The 16,208-nt window shown below is 58.1% G+C and overlaps 1 protein-coding gene across 1 annotated transcript; it reads left to right on the top strand.

Moving 5' to 3' along the window:
* The first annotated feature begins 9,135 nt into the window (after window positions 1–9,135).
* On the top strand, window positions 9,136–9,621 carry LOC116626364 (60S ribosomal protein L15-like). The gene has a single exon (XM_032395634.1). It carries the CDS (start codon window positions 9,136–9,138, stop codon window positions 9,619–9,621), a length of 486 nt encoding a protein of 161 aa, XP_032251525.1.
* Window positions 9,622–16,208: the final 6,587 nt, after the last annotated feature.

Genomic DNA, 16,208 nt, shown 5'->3' with positions numbered 1-16,208 from the left:
CCTCACGAAAAACCCATAGGAAGGGCCCCAGGTCAGTCTGGGTTTGGGAGCCGGGCTGCACGGGCTTCCTCCAGGCATGGGTGGAGGGGATGCGGGGTGGCTGGGGCTTTCAGGACCGGGGGGGAGCCCCGCAGCCGTCACGAAGCCCGGGCCGGGGGGCCTTGCTGGCACCAGGGACCTGCCCCTGAGCCCACATCCGCCCCTCGTCCTCATCGCTGTCATTGCAGGGACGACGTGGTCCCTTCGTTCTGGGTCTTGGGGCTGAGGACAGGTGGCCCCCGGCCCTCGACCTGTGAAGGATGCCTCCCCGTGATACTGGCCCAGAGGAGGGCTGGGAGGCCCGCAACTCAGTTTCCTCCTCTGGAGATGTAGGGTAGTGTATGGTCCCTCCTTGGCGTGGTTCTGCGGCTACGGGGGAGGCATGAGACTGAGCGGGCAGCGCAGGCCGTGCGGGGCAGCGGGGACCCCAGCGGCGGGTCAGGTGTCGCGACCCAGGGGGCGGATGAGCGTGCAGCGGAGCCAGGCCCTGTGTCCGCGCCCGCCCACCGAGCTCTGCGGGGACCCCTGTGAGGTAATGGCCCGCACTGAAGCCTTCCTGGGCCCCGTGGCCACGCGGCCCTCCCCGGGGTCCGCGCTGCGTGATGGAGCGCTGACGGGAGTAACCCGGGCTGAGCTAATCGAAGCTGAAAAGGCGGAATCAGCGCGCGTCGGATCCTCTTGCCGCCTTCATCAATCCAGCTAACTGGGTTTGAGCGCGCGCCCGGCAAGTGTTCGGCAAAGGGAATTAATATGTAGGACATCTGAGGCCTGGCGCGGCCGCAGGGCCGCCAGTGGGCGCAGGGCTGGGCGGCGCAGGGCCCCGACCCTCGGCCTGGGGAGGCTGCCGCCCGGCCCGGCCCCCCCACCCGCAATTCAATTACGTCGGGGCTGCTGCATATGCAGGCAGCCGGCGGGCGGGGGCCTCAAGACAAAGGCGTCCGCATTTACCCCATCATAAGCTTCATTTGGAGGAGGTTTGAAAACAATTCCCCGTCACATTTGTCCCTGTCAGATCACATTATTCACAAATGAAGTTCACAAAGTATCAATTCAATTTCAATGAGCCGCGTTGCAGGGCTCGGAGGGGTTTGGCCCGGCCCCGCTGGGGGGGCTGCGGACACCGAGGCCGTCAGAGGTAATCAAAGGCAGGCGGCCACGCTAGCACTTTCCATTTCACCCCTTTTGTGCACATCTGTTCCTGGATAATCCCATTTTCTACACTTCCAAATCACTGAAGACGGCCTCGGAGGGGTGGGGCCCGCGGGAGGGGGCCGCACGTCCGTCCGTCTGTCGGTCCGAGCCACAGCCGAGCAGGGGTGCGGTGGGCAAGCCGGCCCCAGGGCCCTGCCCTCCGGGGTCCCTGCGCCCCGGGGTCTGCAGCCTGGGCCCCCCAGCACGCCCACACAGCTCAGAGGGGCGGGACACTGACCCTGTTCAGGAAGCTCGTCGAGGGGGTGCTTCAAGGTGCTTCCTGCCTCCAAGGCAGCCCACCCCCCCACACCTCTCTCCACCCCTCAGGGGCCCCCTCCCCTCTGACCAGAGGCCTGTCTGGCCCCCTCCTTGGTTGGGGCTGAGGGGCTCTTTGAGGCGAAGCCCCGTGGGCGGGTCTCAGGCTGCCCCCTGGCCTCCGATGGCAAACAGGTCGTGGGCACCCCAGCATAGACCTGCCCCAGATGGGACCCGGCGGAGAAAACCTTCCCAGTGTCCAGGCCTCTCCCCTCTGCTGTGTGACCTCCTGCTGCACCCCGGACTTCTCCCGGCCACTGGACCTGTGCATCCCAACACCAGGCCCATCTCCTGCCCCTTCACTGCCTCTGAGGAGGTGGGGGGCCCTCCCCACCAGCGTAAGCACGCAGGGCGGGGGGGGGGGTGCGGGGCGCTGGAGGGGCCCTGGTCATGCCGGCCTTGGCTCAGCGTGTCCACATGTCAGGTCGGACCCTGCCCTCCCACAGCCCCATCAGCTGAAGCTACGTGTGGCAGGGGAGGCGAGCACCCACCACCCCATGGGACCCACCAGCCAGCCACCTCACCATGCCTCCAGGCCCGGCTCTCCCCACTTGTGAAGTCAGCTCTTTCCTGGGCCGGGCCTTGCAAAGACTGCTGACCCCACAGGAGTCCTAGGGGGCTGTGGAAACCGGTATCAGAAACCCGGGCAGGATGTAGAACCGAGTCGAGAGCCGTGGGGCAGAGTGGGCGGCGGGCCCCATCCCCGCCTGCAGCAGCCCTGCCGGCTGCCTGTGGCCTGGCCCCTGGGACGGGATGCATGCCGTGGGGCTGCCCTGGGCTGTTGGCTGGAGGCCGCTCCCCCAGACCCAGACACCCAGGGAAGGAAGGAGGGGCTGTGGTCCACCCTGGTGTAGCCATCCATGGGCTCGCACCCGCAGCTGGGGTGCTCTCGTGCACGCGGGGCAGCTGTGGGCCTGCACGTGGGGTGTGTGGGGGGGTGTGCACACGCAGGGAGACAAGCACAAGCTGTGTGTGTGCCGTGTGCACCTGCAGTGGGTGTGTGCTCCCGTGCTGCTTGGGGCACGAGCTCCACCGCATTCTGCTTTCTCTGCATTGAACGTTCTCCTGCCAGGGCAAGGCCTGGCTTCCCGCTGCAGAACCTCCGGCGCCCCAAGACTCTGCCAGCGAGGATGGGGTCGGGCTGCCTGTGGAGGTGGGCCTCTGGGGGCATGGGGAGCGCCCAGGCCTGAGCCGTCCTGTCGCCCTGCGATGAGGCTGAGCCTCCGAAATGGAAGAAAATTGCCAATTCATAGCACTCACTTGCATTTTTAAATGAATAAACTTCATTTTCTTAGAGCAGTTTGAGGGTGAGAGCAACACTGAGAGGGAGGTTCAGAGAGAGATCTCCCGTGTGCCCCCGTCCCCCCACTACCCACATCCGCACTGGGATGGGACATCTGTTACGGGGGACGGGCCTCCACGGACACGTCATCCTCACCCAGAGTCCACAGATGGCCGCAGGGCCCCCCCTGGTGGTGCACATTCTGGGGGTTTGGACACGGGCATCAGGACAGGTGCCCACCACCGCAGCACCACCCAGAGTTGCTCCCCGGCCCCCATATCCCCTGTGCTCCACCTGCTCACCCTCCTCCCCGAACCCCTGACAACTGCCCATCTTGGTGCTGTCTCTGTGGTTCTGCCTTTTCCGGGATGTCCCACGGCTGGAATCCTATTGCGTCTTTCCCTCAGTAATGTGCATTTAAGGGTCCTCCGTGTCTTTTCACGGCTTGGGCGCTCGTTTCTCGTGAGCATGAGTGATAGTCCATTGTCTGGGTGCAGCACGGTTAATTTATCCACTCACACACTGAAGGACGTCTTGGTTGTTTCCAGGTTTTGGCGACTATGAATGAAGCTGCTATAAACATCCGTGTGCAGGTTCTGGTGTGGACGTAAGGTTTCAGTTAATGCGGGTGACACCACGGAGCAGGATTGCTGGACCGCACGGTGACAGTAGGCTTGGTTCTGTGAAAACCAGTGTCTCCCAGTGTCCCTGTCCAGGGATGAGCCCAGGTCTTGGAAACGGGAGAAACCCAGCATCTCCTAGTGTACGCTGCAAAAGCGAAGCTCACCTAGCTGCCACGCTGAGCCCCCAGGAGAGCCTGGGATGTGAGCCCGCCACCCCACCCTCACCGCCCCCACCACCAGCTGCCTCCCGAGAGGGGGGCGCAGCCTGCCTGCCCTGAGCGGATGTGGGGGTGCTTTGTCCTGGGTGGCTGCCCCACTGACCATCTGGGCCAGACTGTACCTGGTCCTCGGCTCTCTCGATCTATTGATCCCAGGGCCAGAGCGTGCTATAAAATGTGGCGATCATGATAGGATTTAAAGTTAGGGCAGCTGAAGCCACCGGAACACAGAGCGAGGGTCTGGCGGTTTCATTCACTGCTGCAAAATCGCCCGGCCCCAGCACGGCGGGCTCCGCCAGGCCCAGGGCCTCGGGCCATTGAGCCCCACTTGTCATCTTTCCCCACAAACAGAAGGGTGTGTCTTCAAACCAGAGGAGCTCACAGCAAGGCCAACCCCGCGGGCAGCCTCCAGCCCCATGCACACGCTCACACATGTACACACTTGCACACGCATGCAAGGGGTGCACATGGACGTGTGCCCGAGCACGTGTGCACGTGTGCCCCTCACGCGCACGCACGATGCCTGGGGCCTGCAGGTGGGGAAGCCTTCTTGTCCTGCCTCAGGGGGAGCCCCGGTGCCCATGCAGCTGACGCACACGTGCCTGGGTTCCCACGGGAGCACCTCACAGACTCATGCCGCCGTCCCAGGGGCTGGCCCAGGTCCCTCGCGGCCTATGCTCCCTGGGGGAGGTGCTGGGAGGCCTCCTGGCACCCCAGGGTCCTCAGCACCATCACAGGGGCTCACCAGCCCTGAGAACAGTCCATCCTTCTGTCAAATGCCTTCCTTGGCACCCGGCCTCATGCCTGGCCTGGGGCTCCACGCAGGGCCCTCAGTACCCACCCGGGGGCAGTGATGGGACAGTCCAGGGACAGGACTGAAGTGAGAGGCTCAGCCATCAGCAGCGGGGACCCCCAGGAGGAGCTGAGAAAGGCTGGGTCCGGGAGCCTTCTCGGAAGAGGTGGTCCAGAGCTGGCCCTGAAGGCCTGGCCACCCGCACAACTCTGTGCCTCCAGCTGGGCAGTTTGCGAGGCCTGAAGCCTCCTCCTCAGCGGGGAGCAGGGGTCCAGTGGCCCCCTCATCCCCGCCCACCGAGTGCGGGGCACATTCTGGAGAGTCTGGGTGCCTCAGCCCCGTGAGGCTTCCTTTACTGGTCCCTATGGGGCAGTGGGAGCTGCCGGGCCCCTAGCGCCTCCGGGCCAAGAAGCGTCCAGAGCCCAGGAGCTGCCCGGGCACCAGCCAGGGGTCTGCTCTCCCAGCCTGTACATCAGGTGGACACCGGGAACATAGAGATGTATCGAATTCAGCTTAGCAACCCAGGCATGAATGCCCGTCCTTTAAAGAGAAACTTATCTGTAATTAAAATCATGCACAAGTTTTAGAAAGAGTCTGTTTACAACTGGGAAGAAAGCTGATTGTGGAAATGAATAGGCCTCCGTTGGGGCTGGAGGGTTTAATTCAGGAATAAATCCCCCACAGGAGGTGCCTTGCTGGGGCTCTTTTCCCCCGTGCCTTTGGGGGGCTGGTGACGGCGTGACTGCGCTCGCGGTTGACGTGGCCCTTATCGAGCCGCGATCACAGGCACGAGGGCTGGGCCGCGGGCTCCCGGGTGGCTGGAGAGCTCCCTGCAAACCCCGCTCCTCCACGCGTCAGCAATAAATTAGCCCAGTTAAAATCAGCAGGACGCGCGCATTCCAAGTTTATGCTTCCCTGTGAGCAGATGGTGGCTCGGCACGTGCGAAGCAGGTGGCATCAATCACCAGCCTCGGAGTTTGGGGGACGGTCACACCGGTCCTCACGGAGGAGCTGCCGCCTGCACGTGGTGGCAATAAGAACGTGATTGATGCTGGCCGGGGGCTGGCCACGCCGGGGTGATTTAGGATTGTGGTGGCTGCCGCCGTTAATTGGGAGAGCGGCGGATGGATAATTTGGGGCACCTGCACGCAGAGCCCGGCCCGCACTGTATTTGCATAATCCTCCCCGCTATCCTTGTCCCAGTAGACATCAACGGACAGAATCGACTGTTTTTCTGGGTATTGATTGCAATTAAGAGCAGGAATATGAGCTGGAAGATGGGGGGCTTCCAGGCGAGAACACTTGCTGGGTCTTGTTGGTGCCTCTAGCCTTCTTCCTCCTGCCCACCCCCACCCCAATGAGGTAGAGCCCTCCACCAAGACCCCTCGATATGGAACAAGCCCACCCAAATGTTCCTGACAGATCCCCACCACCCACCCGCTCTGTGGCCCACTTTGGGCAGGGTGGCCTGGGGGTGGGGACCGTGGAGTGGGGGGGCCAGAACCCTGCTCCCTGGCTCCTACTCTAGGTCTCCTGCTCGCGGGCATGGGGTGGGACTTTCTTGAGAACAACTCAGTGCAGGAGAACCTACTCCCTCCAGTGGGGACACACAGGCTTGTCCACACGACCAGGGGACAGCAGGTCCTCAGAGCCCGCATGGGGGCATGCGTGGGGGAGGCCACACGGGACACAGGGTGGGTCCCCAGGTGGGCCACGAGGGCCTGGCCAAGAACGACAGCTGGGACAAAGACCGAGCTGCGGGTGGAGCGAGGGGAAGCCCCGTGAAGGCTGCACCCACCAGGTAGGTTCTTCCTGCATTTGGTGGCAGGCTGGACCTGGGCGGTGGGATCCCATGGATAGAGAGGGTGGTGTGAGCAGAGCTTCCCCGGAAGACCAGGGCCTCCATCACTAAGCGCACCGGGACTGGCTTGTACCAGGGCTGCTTGGGGCAGCCCCTCGCCTGCCTGGCCCCGTCTCAGACCTTGGTTCCTGACCCTCCAGCCGCTGACTTTCTCCTCTGACTCCCACTGACCCCCAGCGCCCCGTCCTGCCCATTGCTCAGCCACCACCAGCCCCCTGCCCCACCAGGAGGAACCAGCCTGCTGCTGCTGGTGTCCAGGGGCCGGTCCTCCCCTCCGCTCCAGGGACTGGTGTGAACGGCAAGACCACAGGGGGCGGGGTGCAGGTGGGACAGACCGCAAGTGCCCCAGCTTGCCCCCGGCCCTGCTGGAACCTCTCCAACACCCCAGCCACGTCCGAGATTCCTCGACCTTGTTTCCCACCATCTGACTCGCTGGGGCTCGAGCTCCCTGAGGAGGGTCACAAACAGCAAGCGTGGGGCTCCCTGTGACCCAAAGCTGGGCACAGGCAGGGTGGGGTCGAAGAAGAAAATGTGGGGGATGATCTCCATGGCCCGGAGGGAGTAAATGATTTCTTCATTTATATTTAGAGAAACACAGAGAAAGAGAGCCAGCATGCGAGCAGGGGGGAGGGGCAGAGGAAGAGGGAGAGGCAGACTCCCCACTGAGCAGGGAGCCCGACGCGGGACTCGATCCCACGACTCATGGGATCCTAACCTGAGCCGAAAGCAAGAGCCAGACGCTTAACCGACTGAGCCCCCCAGGCGCCGCTGCTGTCCTAAATAGGGTCCCAGAAGCAGCAACCCCCGAGGAGAACACTGAGAAACAGCCACGTCAAGACGCGAGCTCTTCATGGGGACGGGCCGGGAGAGCAGACGCCCTGCACCTCTGCAGAGACACACAACCCAACACAGGAGGAGCAAAGGCAAGAGCTAGGCCTCTCGAGGGAGGAAAGGGGTGGTTAGTGACGGCCACGTCCAGGTCAAGGACGCAGAGTGTCCTGGGCTTGTGGCACTGGTGACACGGAGCTCGGCTGTGGGACTTGTGTGCCCCACGACCAGGAAACCCCCAAAGCCGGGCTCCCTAACTTTTTATTTCTAATCACAGCTTTTTGTAAAACGAAATAGTTCTCCCTCTCCATGTTACCTGTTTGTGGCTTGTCTCACTCTGGCTTCCCCGCTGAGCCCTGGAAGCTGCCGCTTCTCCAGCTCTCGGGCAGGGCTCAGAGCGCAGGGTCTGAGGGCCGTGGGTGCCTGTTGCTGGAGGGTAGCGCGCACTCTGGGCGCCGCAGTGCACGATCCAGGAGTTACCTGTGTGCGTGCATGTGTGTTTGTGCAAACTCACACACTCATAAAGAACACTACTGGGGCAAGTGACAGAATCTGAAGGTCTGTAGGTTAAATGACATTTTATTATGCTAATTTCCTGACTTTGATCGTTACATTGTAGTTACGTAAGAGACTGCCCTTGTTTTCAGGAAGTACCACTGAAGGATTTAGAGGGACGATGTGTCTGTAACTAACTCTCAAATGACTCAGGGCGGGGAAAATACACACATATATGAGAGAGAGAGGAAGCAAATTTTTCATCCCAGGTGAAATTAATAATAACAAAAATACTTAATACTGGTTGTATTTTTAATGTTATTTTTAGTAGGTACTGGGTGCTTGGTAAACTGATACCTATATGGAAAAAGCTAGAATTGACCCCATGCAAAAAAAATCTTCATGGTCTCAAGATAAGAAAATATCTCTTAAATAGTTCAACATTAGGTATTAACTGTAAACAAATTTTAGGAATTCAAAGCTTTTCTTCATCAAAAGCGCCACTGAGACTGCAGGAGAAGATGTTTGCACACACGTCGTCATCAAAGGGCCGTATAATCACACGTAAAAAATTGTTACAAGAAAACGCGAGTAGGCACTTCACAAAAGTGGACAGTAACGGCCAAGAAACACAAAAAAGTGCGCCGTGCGTCATTTGTGAGCGGAACTGGCACATTAAAGCCTCATGAGATGGCGCTAGACACCCGGGGGGGCTGCTGCACAGAAAAAGACAGGGAGCACCAGGGGGGCAAGGACTGGAGCAGAGACGTGCTGGTCAGTGTTCAAGGAGCCCCTCTCCAGGGCAGAAGGAGCCCTGACTTGCAGTGCCGGCCACTGTCAATGGAGTAAATAATCCCCATGTGGCTCATGGCAAGGTGCCGCTTCACATCTCAGCAGAGCTGAGAAAGATGTGTGCAAGGAGCTCTTGTGAGCCTCTGTGAGCCGGCCCCCGCCAGCACTTGGGGGAAGCCAGGACTCCCGCACACGGCTGGTGGCTGTGTGAATTGGTAGAGACGTGCTGGAAAATGATTTGGCAACATCTACAGAAGCCCAACATATGGCACACCTCGAAATTCCACCCACAGATGCATCTGCAAACAGAAACACACACATATGTTCACCGAAAGATGTGTACAAGAATGTCGTTAGCAGTGCTCTTCTGGAATAGCACCAAACTCGAGAATACCCAGATGGCCGCCGACAGTAGGGTGTTGTATATCCACACAATGAAATAGTCTACAAATGAGACGAATAGCCTGCTGCCACACGTAGCACCACGGATGAGCTTCCTGAACACATTGTTGATCAAGGCAGCCAGACAGAAAAATACTCACTGCATGCTTCCTCTATGTGAAGTTCCAAGCAGACAGAGTGAATTTGTGGAGTTAGAAGTCAGGATGATGGGCCTTTCCATCCAGTGGCAGCCATCAGCTCAAAGGTCCTCAAACAGGTCCATCCAGGAGCTGTGGAGGAAGAAGCAGTCCAACATAATGCACTTTCTTCACACAGGGAGCCAGCTCTCTGCGCTCCATGGGGCCCCCTGCCCAACTTGGCCCAATAAAGTACACAGACTGGGGTACAAGGCCAAGCAAGGTTATGTCACCTATCATATTCGTGTGTATCATGGTGGTTGCAAACACACAGTTCCTCAGGGTACGACCTACAGTGACCCTGTCTATCACGGTGCTAACCGGCTCAAGTTTGCCCGAAGCCTACCGTCTGTTGCACAGGAGCGAGCTGGATGCCACCGTGGGGCTCTGAGAGTCCTGCATTCTTACTGGGTTGTCAAACACTCCACATACCAATTCTTCAAGGTCATCCTCATCGATCCATTCCATAAACCTATCAGAAGGAATCCTGACACCCAGGGGATCACCAAACCAGTCCACAAGCACAGGGAGACGCAAGGTCTGACATCTGCAGACCACGAGAACGTGGCCTTGGGACAGGTCCAAAGTTCACCACACTATTGGTGATTCCCACCGTGTGGCATGGAGAGGATGCAATACTCCCCAGCTCCACCGTTACCACTAATATAAGTAATGTTTGCAGAATTCTTACTAATAAACAATTTAGGACAGTCAAAAAAAAAAAAAAAGAAAAGGAATGAGGATAATGGTTATCTCTGGGGACAACAGAAGTGCCTGGGAGGTGGCACCAGGTGGGCTGGTGATACTCTTATTTCTTGACCTGGAGGTGGACACATGAATTTCATTTTGTGACATTTGGGTGGTACATTCATGTTCTATGCACTTTTCTGCATGTGTACAATGGTTAGATTTTAAAATGTGTGAAAAATCATGAAGATTTTTATACACTAAAAAAGAAGAATCCAAAAAAGAAATTAGGAAAACAATCTCATCTATAATAACATCAAAATGAATAAAATACTTAGGAATAAACTTAACCAAGGAAGTGAAAGATTTATACATTGAAAATAACAAAGCTTCACTGAAAGAAATTAACAAAGACATAATGGAAAGACATCCCATGTTCATGGACTGGAAGACGTAATATCATTAAGATGACAATACTACCAAAAGCGATCTATAGATTAAATGCAATCTGTATCAAAATCTCAACAAGGCATTTGGCAGAAATAGAACAATCCAACCTAAAATTTACATGGAATCTCAATGGTCAAAACAATCTTGAGATTTTGGAAGAACAAAGCAGAAAAACTCAGAGTTGCTAAATTCAAAACTGACTATAAAGCTACACTAATCAAAATAGTGTGGGGCTGGCATCAAGACAGACATAGAGACAAATGGAATAGAACAGAGAGCCCAGATATAAACCTTCATATATGTGGTCAGATAACCTTCAACAAGGGAAAAGGAAAGGACAGTCTTCCAACAGATGGTGCTGGAACTGCACAGGAACTGCACATCCCCATGCAAAAGAATGACATCGGAGCCCTACCTCACACCATATGCAAAAACTAACTCAAAATAGATCAGAAACCTAAAGTAGGAGCTAAAGTATAAAACTGTTGGAGGTAAACATAGGGGGAAAACTTCATGACTTTGGATCTGGCAATGATTTCTTTGATATGACACCAAAAGCACATGCAAGAAAAAAAATAAATTGGATTTAATCAAAATAAAAAACTTGTGTGCATCAAAGGATGCAATCCACAGGGCAGAAAGGCAGCCCACAGAGCAAGAGAAAAGATTTGCAAATCATTTATCTGATAAGGGACCAATATCCAGAATATGTAGAGAACTTCTAAAACTCCACAACAACAACAACAAAAAAACCCAAAAACAAGCAACCTGATTAAAAACGGTCAAAGGACTTGAACAGGCATTTCTTCAAGGATTATTTACAGATGGCCAACAAGCCGCGGAAAGATGCTCACACCACTAAGCATTAGAGAAATGCAAATCAAAACCACAATCAGATACCACCAGCCGTTAGCATGGCTACTGTCAAACAAAACAAAACACCAAAATACCACGTGTTGGCGAGGATGTGGGGAAACTGCAACTCTGTGCGCTGTTGGTGGGAACGTAAGCTGGTGCAGCCGCTGTGGAAACAGCGTGGAGTTTCCTCACCAAACTGAATAGAGAATTACCATATGACCCAGCTATTCCATGTCTGGTATCTCCAGAAGAATTGGAACCAGGGACTGAAGAGATGCCTGCACCCCATGTTCACAGCAGCGTTAGCCGCAACAGTTAAAATGTGGGAGCAACCCAAGTGTCCATCAGTGGGTGAATAGTAAGCAAAAGGTGGTCCATCCATGCAAGGGAATGTTATTCAGCCTTAGAAGGAAGGACATCCTTCCACCTGCCACCCCGTGGGTGAGTCTTGAGGACACAATGCTCAGGGAAATGAGCCAGTTGCAAAAAGACAAATACTGTGCCATCCTACTCCTGTGAAGTATCCAAAGTGGTCAGATTCACAGAGACAGAAAGGATGGAGATGGGGCTGGGGGAGGGGGGTGGTGTTTAATGGGGACGGAGTTTCAGATTCTGGGATGGATGGCAGTGACTCCCAGATGTGCATGTACTTAACACCCCTGAGCTCTACACATAAATGGTGAAGATGCTAAGTTTATGGTATGTCTGTTTTACCACGATAAAGAAATATGAAAACAAACACGAAGAGGGTGTATCAGTCTGGGTCCAGTCAGGAGACAGACACCACTCAGGGTCAAACAGGGAAGTTTAACGTGCAGAATTACTAATGTCGAAAAGGAGTAACTGTAAGAGGGAAGGAGCTCTGGTCTCCCCGGCCCTGGTCTGGCTGGGTCAGACCTGGCCTGGGGTCTCAGGGCCGGCAGCATTCCGCGACGGCGTGGCGGGGAGCAGGTGGTCAGCCATGGGCGGCGCTGCAGGTGGGCTGCTGGAGCAGGCGGGAGGCCTTCGGGTGCTGGTTTCCATGTAAAGAGGGAGAAAATCTTCCCATCGGTGGGGCAGGAAGGAAGCACAAGATATGCATCACCTCCAAGTGTGTGAGCAGGGCAGGATGGGCGACCCGCGCAGGGCCACGCAGGGCCACGCAGCTGGCTCCCGGATGTACAAGGCACCGCCTCCCGTGTGAGAGCAGCAAGTCCAGCCGTGGTCCAGGCCTGGGACGGAGCCCTGGCCTGGGGACACGCTGTCTCGTGGGGCAGAGTACGACCCAGAAGCAGGGTGCTGGGGAGGCCTGTGGGTCAGCCCGGGGCCCACCTGGTCACCTACCAGCGTGGCTGCCTCTTACTCGAAAGGGTAAGAGTTACTCTTTTGCTCTTGACTTTAATGATTAGAGAAATCTGTGCTGAAACATAAATTTGAAAACAGGGTGGAAAGTGGGGACACCAGACTTCTAGGTCACAAAGGGCGTGGGGCGGGTGGGGGCCAGCCAGACCGCTGTCAGGACAGAGGGCCAGAACCAGCCTCTCTGCTGGCAGGACCGGGCAGGCGGGAGTGCGCAGGGACCCCCCCACTTCAGGGGCTCTAAGCCCCTTTGAGAACTGGCTCCAGGTGTCTGCTGCAAGGACGTGGGCCAAGCACCTGCTCCTGGAGTCCCCTGGGGAGAGCTCAGCTTGAGGGGAGGCGCAGCAGGGAGGAGGCCGTGGGGGGCCGTGGGGGGCTGGGGGCAGGGCTCTGCCTGCTGGGAGGAAGCCCACCCCATGCTGCGTGTGACTCCCTCCCCTGAAGGACGGGGCAGGAGGGCTGGCTGACTTGCTAGCCTGGCTCAGAAAAGGTGATGCAGCCTCCTCCGGGCTGGCGCTCTGGATGCCGCCCCGGAGCCAGCCGCCATGCTGGAAGGAATGCAAGCCACGCGAAGGCCACGTGCAGGGGCCCCGGCCCAGCTGAGTCCCAGCCCCGCACGAACCCCTGGCACCACGCCAAGGGGCCTCCAGCGACTGTGGCCACAGCTTCCAGCCGCCCAGGGGCACTGGAGGCGCTGGACCCTGCCCACGGTGCGGGCTCTCCGGCAGAACAGACGCCGTCACGGTTCCCACGTGCGGGGTTTTGGGTGCGCTGGGGAGGCCTGCCTCCCGGTGCTGGGGACCCCAGACAGATGGCACCGTCCCTGCCCTGCGAGGGCGAGCCCGACTCTGCTGAGGGCCCCCCCAGGTGGTGCAGGACGGGAGGGATTGCTCGGGCACGACAGCCTGGTGATGAACAGGGGGCCTGGCTGTCATTTTTCACTGCAGACCAGGGCGGGGAGACACGCACTGCGTCCAGCAGGGAGGGCTGCTGGCCGTCCATCACTGGGCAGCCAGCCACGCCCGGCCCCCACTGCCCTCCACGGCAACTCCCAGTGACCTTGTGACCAGAGCAGAGGGGCCTCCAGCTGGGCCAGCCGCTGGTCTGAGTGGCAGACACTGGGGCCGGGGGCGTCAGGCTGGCCCATCTGCCCCAGGCCCCTGGGGTCCAGCCCTGCAGCCTCCTCACACAGCCCACACCAAGCTTCCTGCCCAACCTCGACCTCCCTTTTACCCTGTTCCCCAATCCCGTGCCCTGCCCCCATTCGTGACCCTGTCTACGTGCTGACCCTCCAGGTCCCCTGCTGTCACTCCCTCCTCCAAGAAGCCCTCCTGGTGGTCTCCCACGCACGCTCAGTCCACACCGCCCTGCAGTCGCTCCTGCCCACAGGCCCGCAAAGCGGGCGCACAGTAGGGGCTTTGGGGGGCCTCAGCCGTCCAGAGCACATTCTGGGACTGGTGCTGGACCCGAGTTAACTTTTAATTTAAAGTCTCTAGGCAAAGCACAATGGACTTTTGACATACAAATATTAAAAATTAAATTTCCCGAGTTCATTATCTGATAATTAGAACCAAATAACATCTTAACTGAGAGGCCAGCCCCACACAGATCAAGTCAGTTCCATTTAAGATTCCATTAGACCAGTGTCGGAGCGGTAAGTAATGGACCATAAAATTTAATTTGGAAATGATCTCGCACCGTGATGGAGCGATAGTCCTCACAAAGGAGGCGGGCAGCCGCGCGGCCGGCCGGGCTCCGGGCGAGCCAGCGGAATTCAAAAGGAAGCCGCTGCTATTGCCCAGGAGAACATGTGTTCAGCGCTTTCTTCTCCTTTCTAGGGCCCTGTGGTATTTAAAAGTCAGAATTGACCAGTGTAGCGCCGTGTAATTACAAAGATCCCCTTATCGGAGTCTATTTGCAGGCACAGAAAGGGAAGGCCGACCCTGGCGACACGCAGCTCATTTGCATGCACGGTAATCCGCGGCCACAATCACTCTGGGATTCAATGCACTTGGGCCATCCTGTCCTGTCCGTCTGCCAGCCACCGCGGGCCTGGGCCACGGCCTTCAGCAACCAGGAGTTCACGCGGAATGAACAGTTACGAACCCTCTAGAGAGAGGGCTCCCCCCAACCCTGCTGGGGCTCCCGTGGACCCCCCCACAGGTGGGGGAGGAAAGAGGCCTCTTGAACTGAATGAAATTCAGATTTGCCCAGGGTCCCACGGACCCACAACAGCCACTCCAAACGGGAACCAGGCACGGGGGGTGGGGGCGGGGGGCTCGGCTGCCTGGCCTCGTCCTCCCCGCCCTCAATATGCAGATGCAAGGTCAGCAGGCAGGAGACCTGCCCCTCGGGCCCCACCCCCAGGCACCTGCTTGGCACCCATTTCACCCGAAACATCACCCTGCTGTCCAGTCCCCTCCACGGGTCTCTCCTGTAACCACCAGTCCCCACCTCTCAGCTCTGTCCTAAAGCAGAACCTTCTAGAAGGCCCCAATCCAGGAGTACGGAACTGGGAGATCGGTGCTGCCCCTTGTTCACTGAGCTCTCCCGTCCCAGCCAGGCAGGTGGCTGCTTCCGTGCAATCTGTGCTTCTGGGAGCCACGGGCAGTGCGGAGGGAGGGCCCTGAACTGGGCCATGGGGCTGGCAGAGGGACACTGCGCCGACCCGAGCAGGAGTCCTGCACCTGCAGGGCATCAGAGGGAGGCCTCAGGGCCCACGTCACTAGGAGCAGGACCACTGCTCCCCAACTCCCAGGACAAGACAAAACATAGCTGTGCGCTTTCGACACGGGCCCTCCGTGCTGCTGAGGGCTTCCAAGAACTGGCGGCGGCCCCAGGGCTGTGGGACCCACTCCTTCACAGGGGCCAAGGCCCGCCCCCCTGCACAAACCCTAGCAGCAGGGAGCAGCCTGGCCCAGCAGACCCTGGTGCCTAGCCCTGGGACCCTGGGGGCTGTGACCTTGGGCTTCACTTTCTCTCTGCACAGATGACATGATCACGCTCTTTGCAAAACCCCTCCTCAGTTTCCGGGAGCCAGGAGTTCTGGGCCAGCTCTCCCTGGAGATGCCGAGGAGCCGCCCCTCCTGCCATCCCCTTCAGCGTTCTGGCCTCTGCTCTCTGTTCTAACACGTGTCACCTCTTGGCAACCCCCATCCCACCCCCACCCCCAAAATGATCTCTGGGGCCTGCGGGTGCAAGCAAGCAGCCCCAGGCAGGACACAGGGCAGAGAAGAGCCCTCCAACCCTTGCGCTGAACCGTCTCATTCTTATTCTGCACACATTCCTAAGCACCCTGGGGATCTGCTTTTCTGTCCATCAGAAACCAGGGCCGAAGCGGAAGAAGTTGCATTCCCAGCGACCCCGGCCGTGGTGGGAAGTGGCCACTGGGGACCCGTGAGCCTTCCCGAGGCCCAGCAGTACGAGGTCGGCAGCTTGGGGGCCAGCAGCTTGCGGCTGTCAGCCAGTGCAGAGAGGGGACGATGGGGCAGGAACACGTCCGTGGGGGCTCGCGGCCTCGGGGACCCACCAGCACCAGAGGCGCGGAGGCGAAGGAGGCCAGGGGCCCTCCCTCCACTGCCTGCCCCTCGCCCCCCCCAGCAGGCATGGCCGCAGCTCCCTGGGCAGAAACCCCCGCCTGCCCGGCCCCAGAAAGCTTCTAAAATGAATTCTTGCTCCTGAAGCAGGTGCAGATGACCCGCGATGTACTCGGCCTTCACGGGCGCTCCGCGAGCAGCCGGCTCTGCGTCTTATCTCACCGGTAGCCTCATTTGTTACTTCTCGCTGAATACACCCACTCCCATTATTTCTGTAATTCTTGGCAATAACAGCCTTTCCGCTAATGAAACCTGCATTATTGG

Source organism: Phoca vitulina, unplaced genomic scaffold, assembly GCF_004348235.1.
Source record: "Phoca vitulina isolate PV1807 unplaced genomic scaffold, GSC_HSeal_1.0 scaffold85, whole genome shotgun sequence".
Taxonomy (NCBI): Eukaryota; Metazoa; Chordata; class Mammalia; order Carnivora; family Phocidae; genus Phoca; species Phoca vitulina.
Note: the sequence above shows the minus strand (reverse complement) of the source record. Positions and strands in the feature narration are given on the sequence as shown.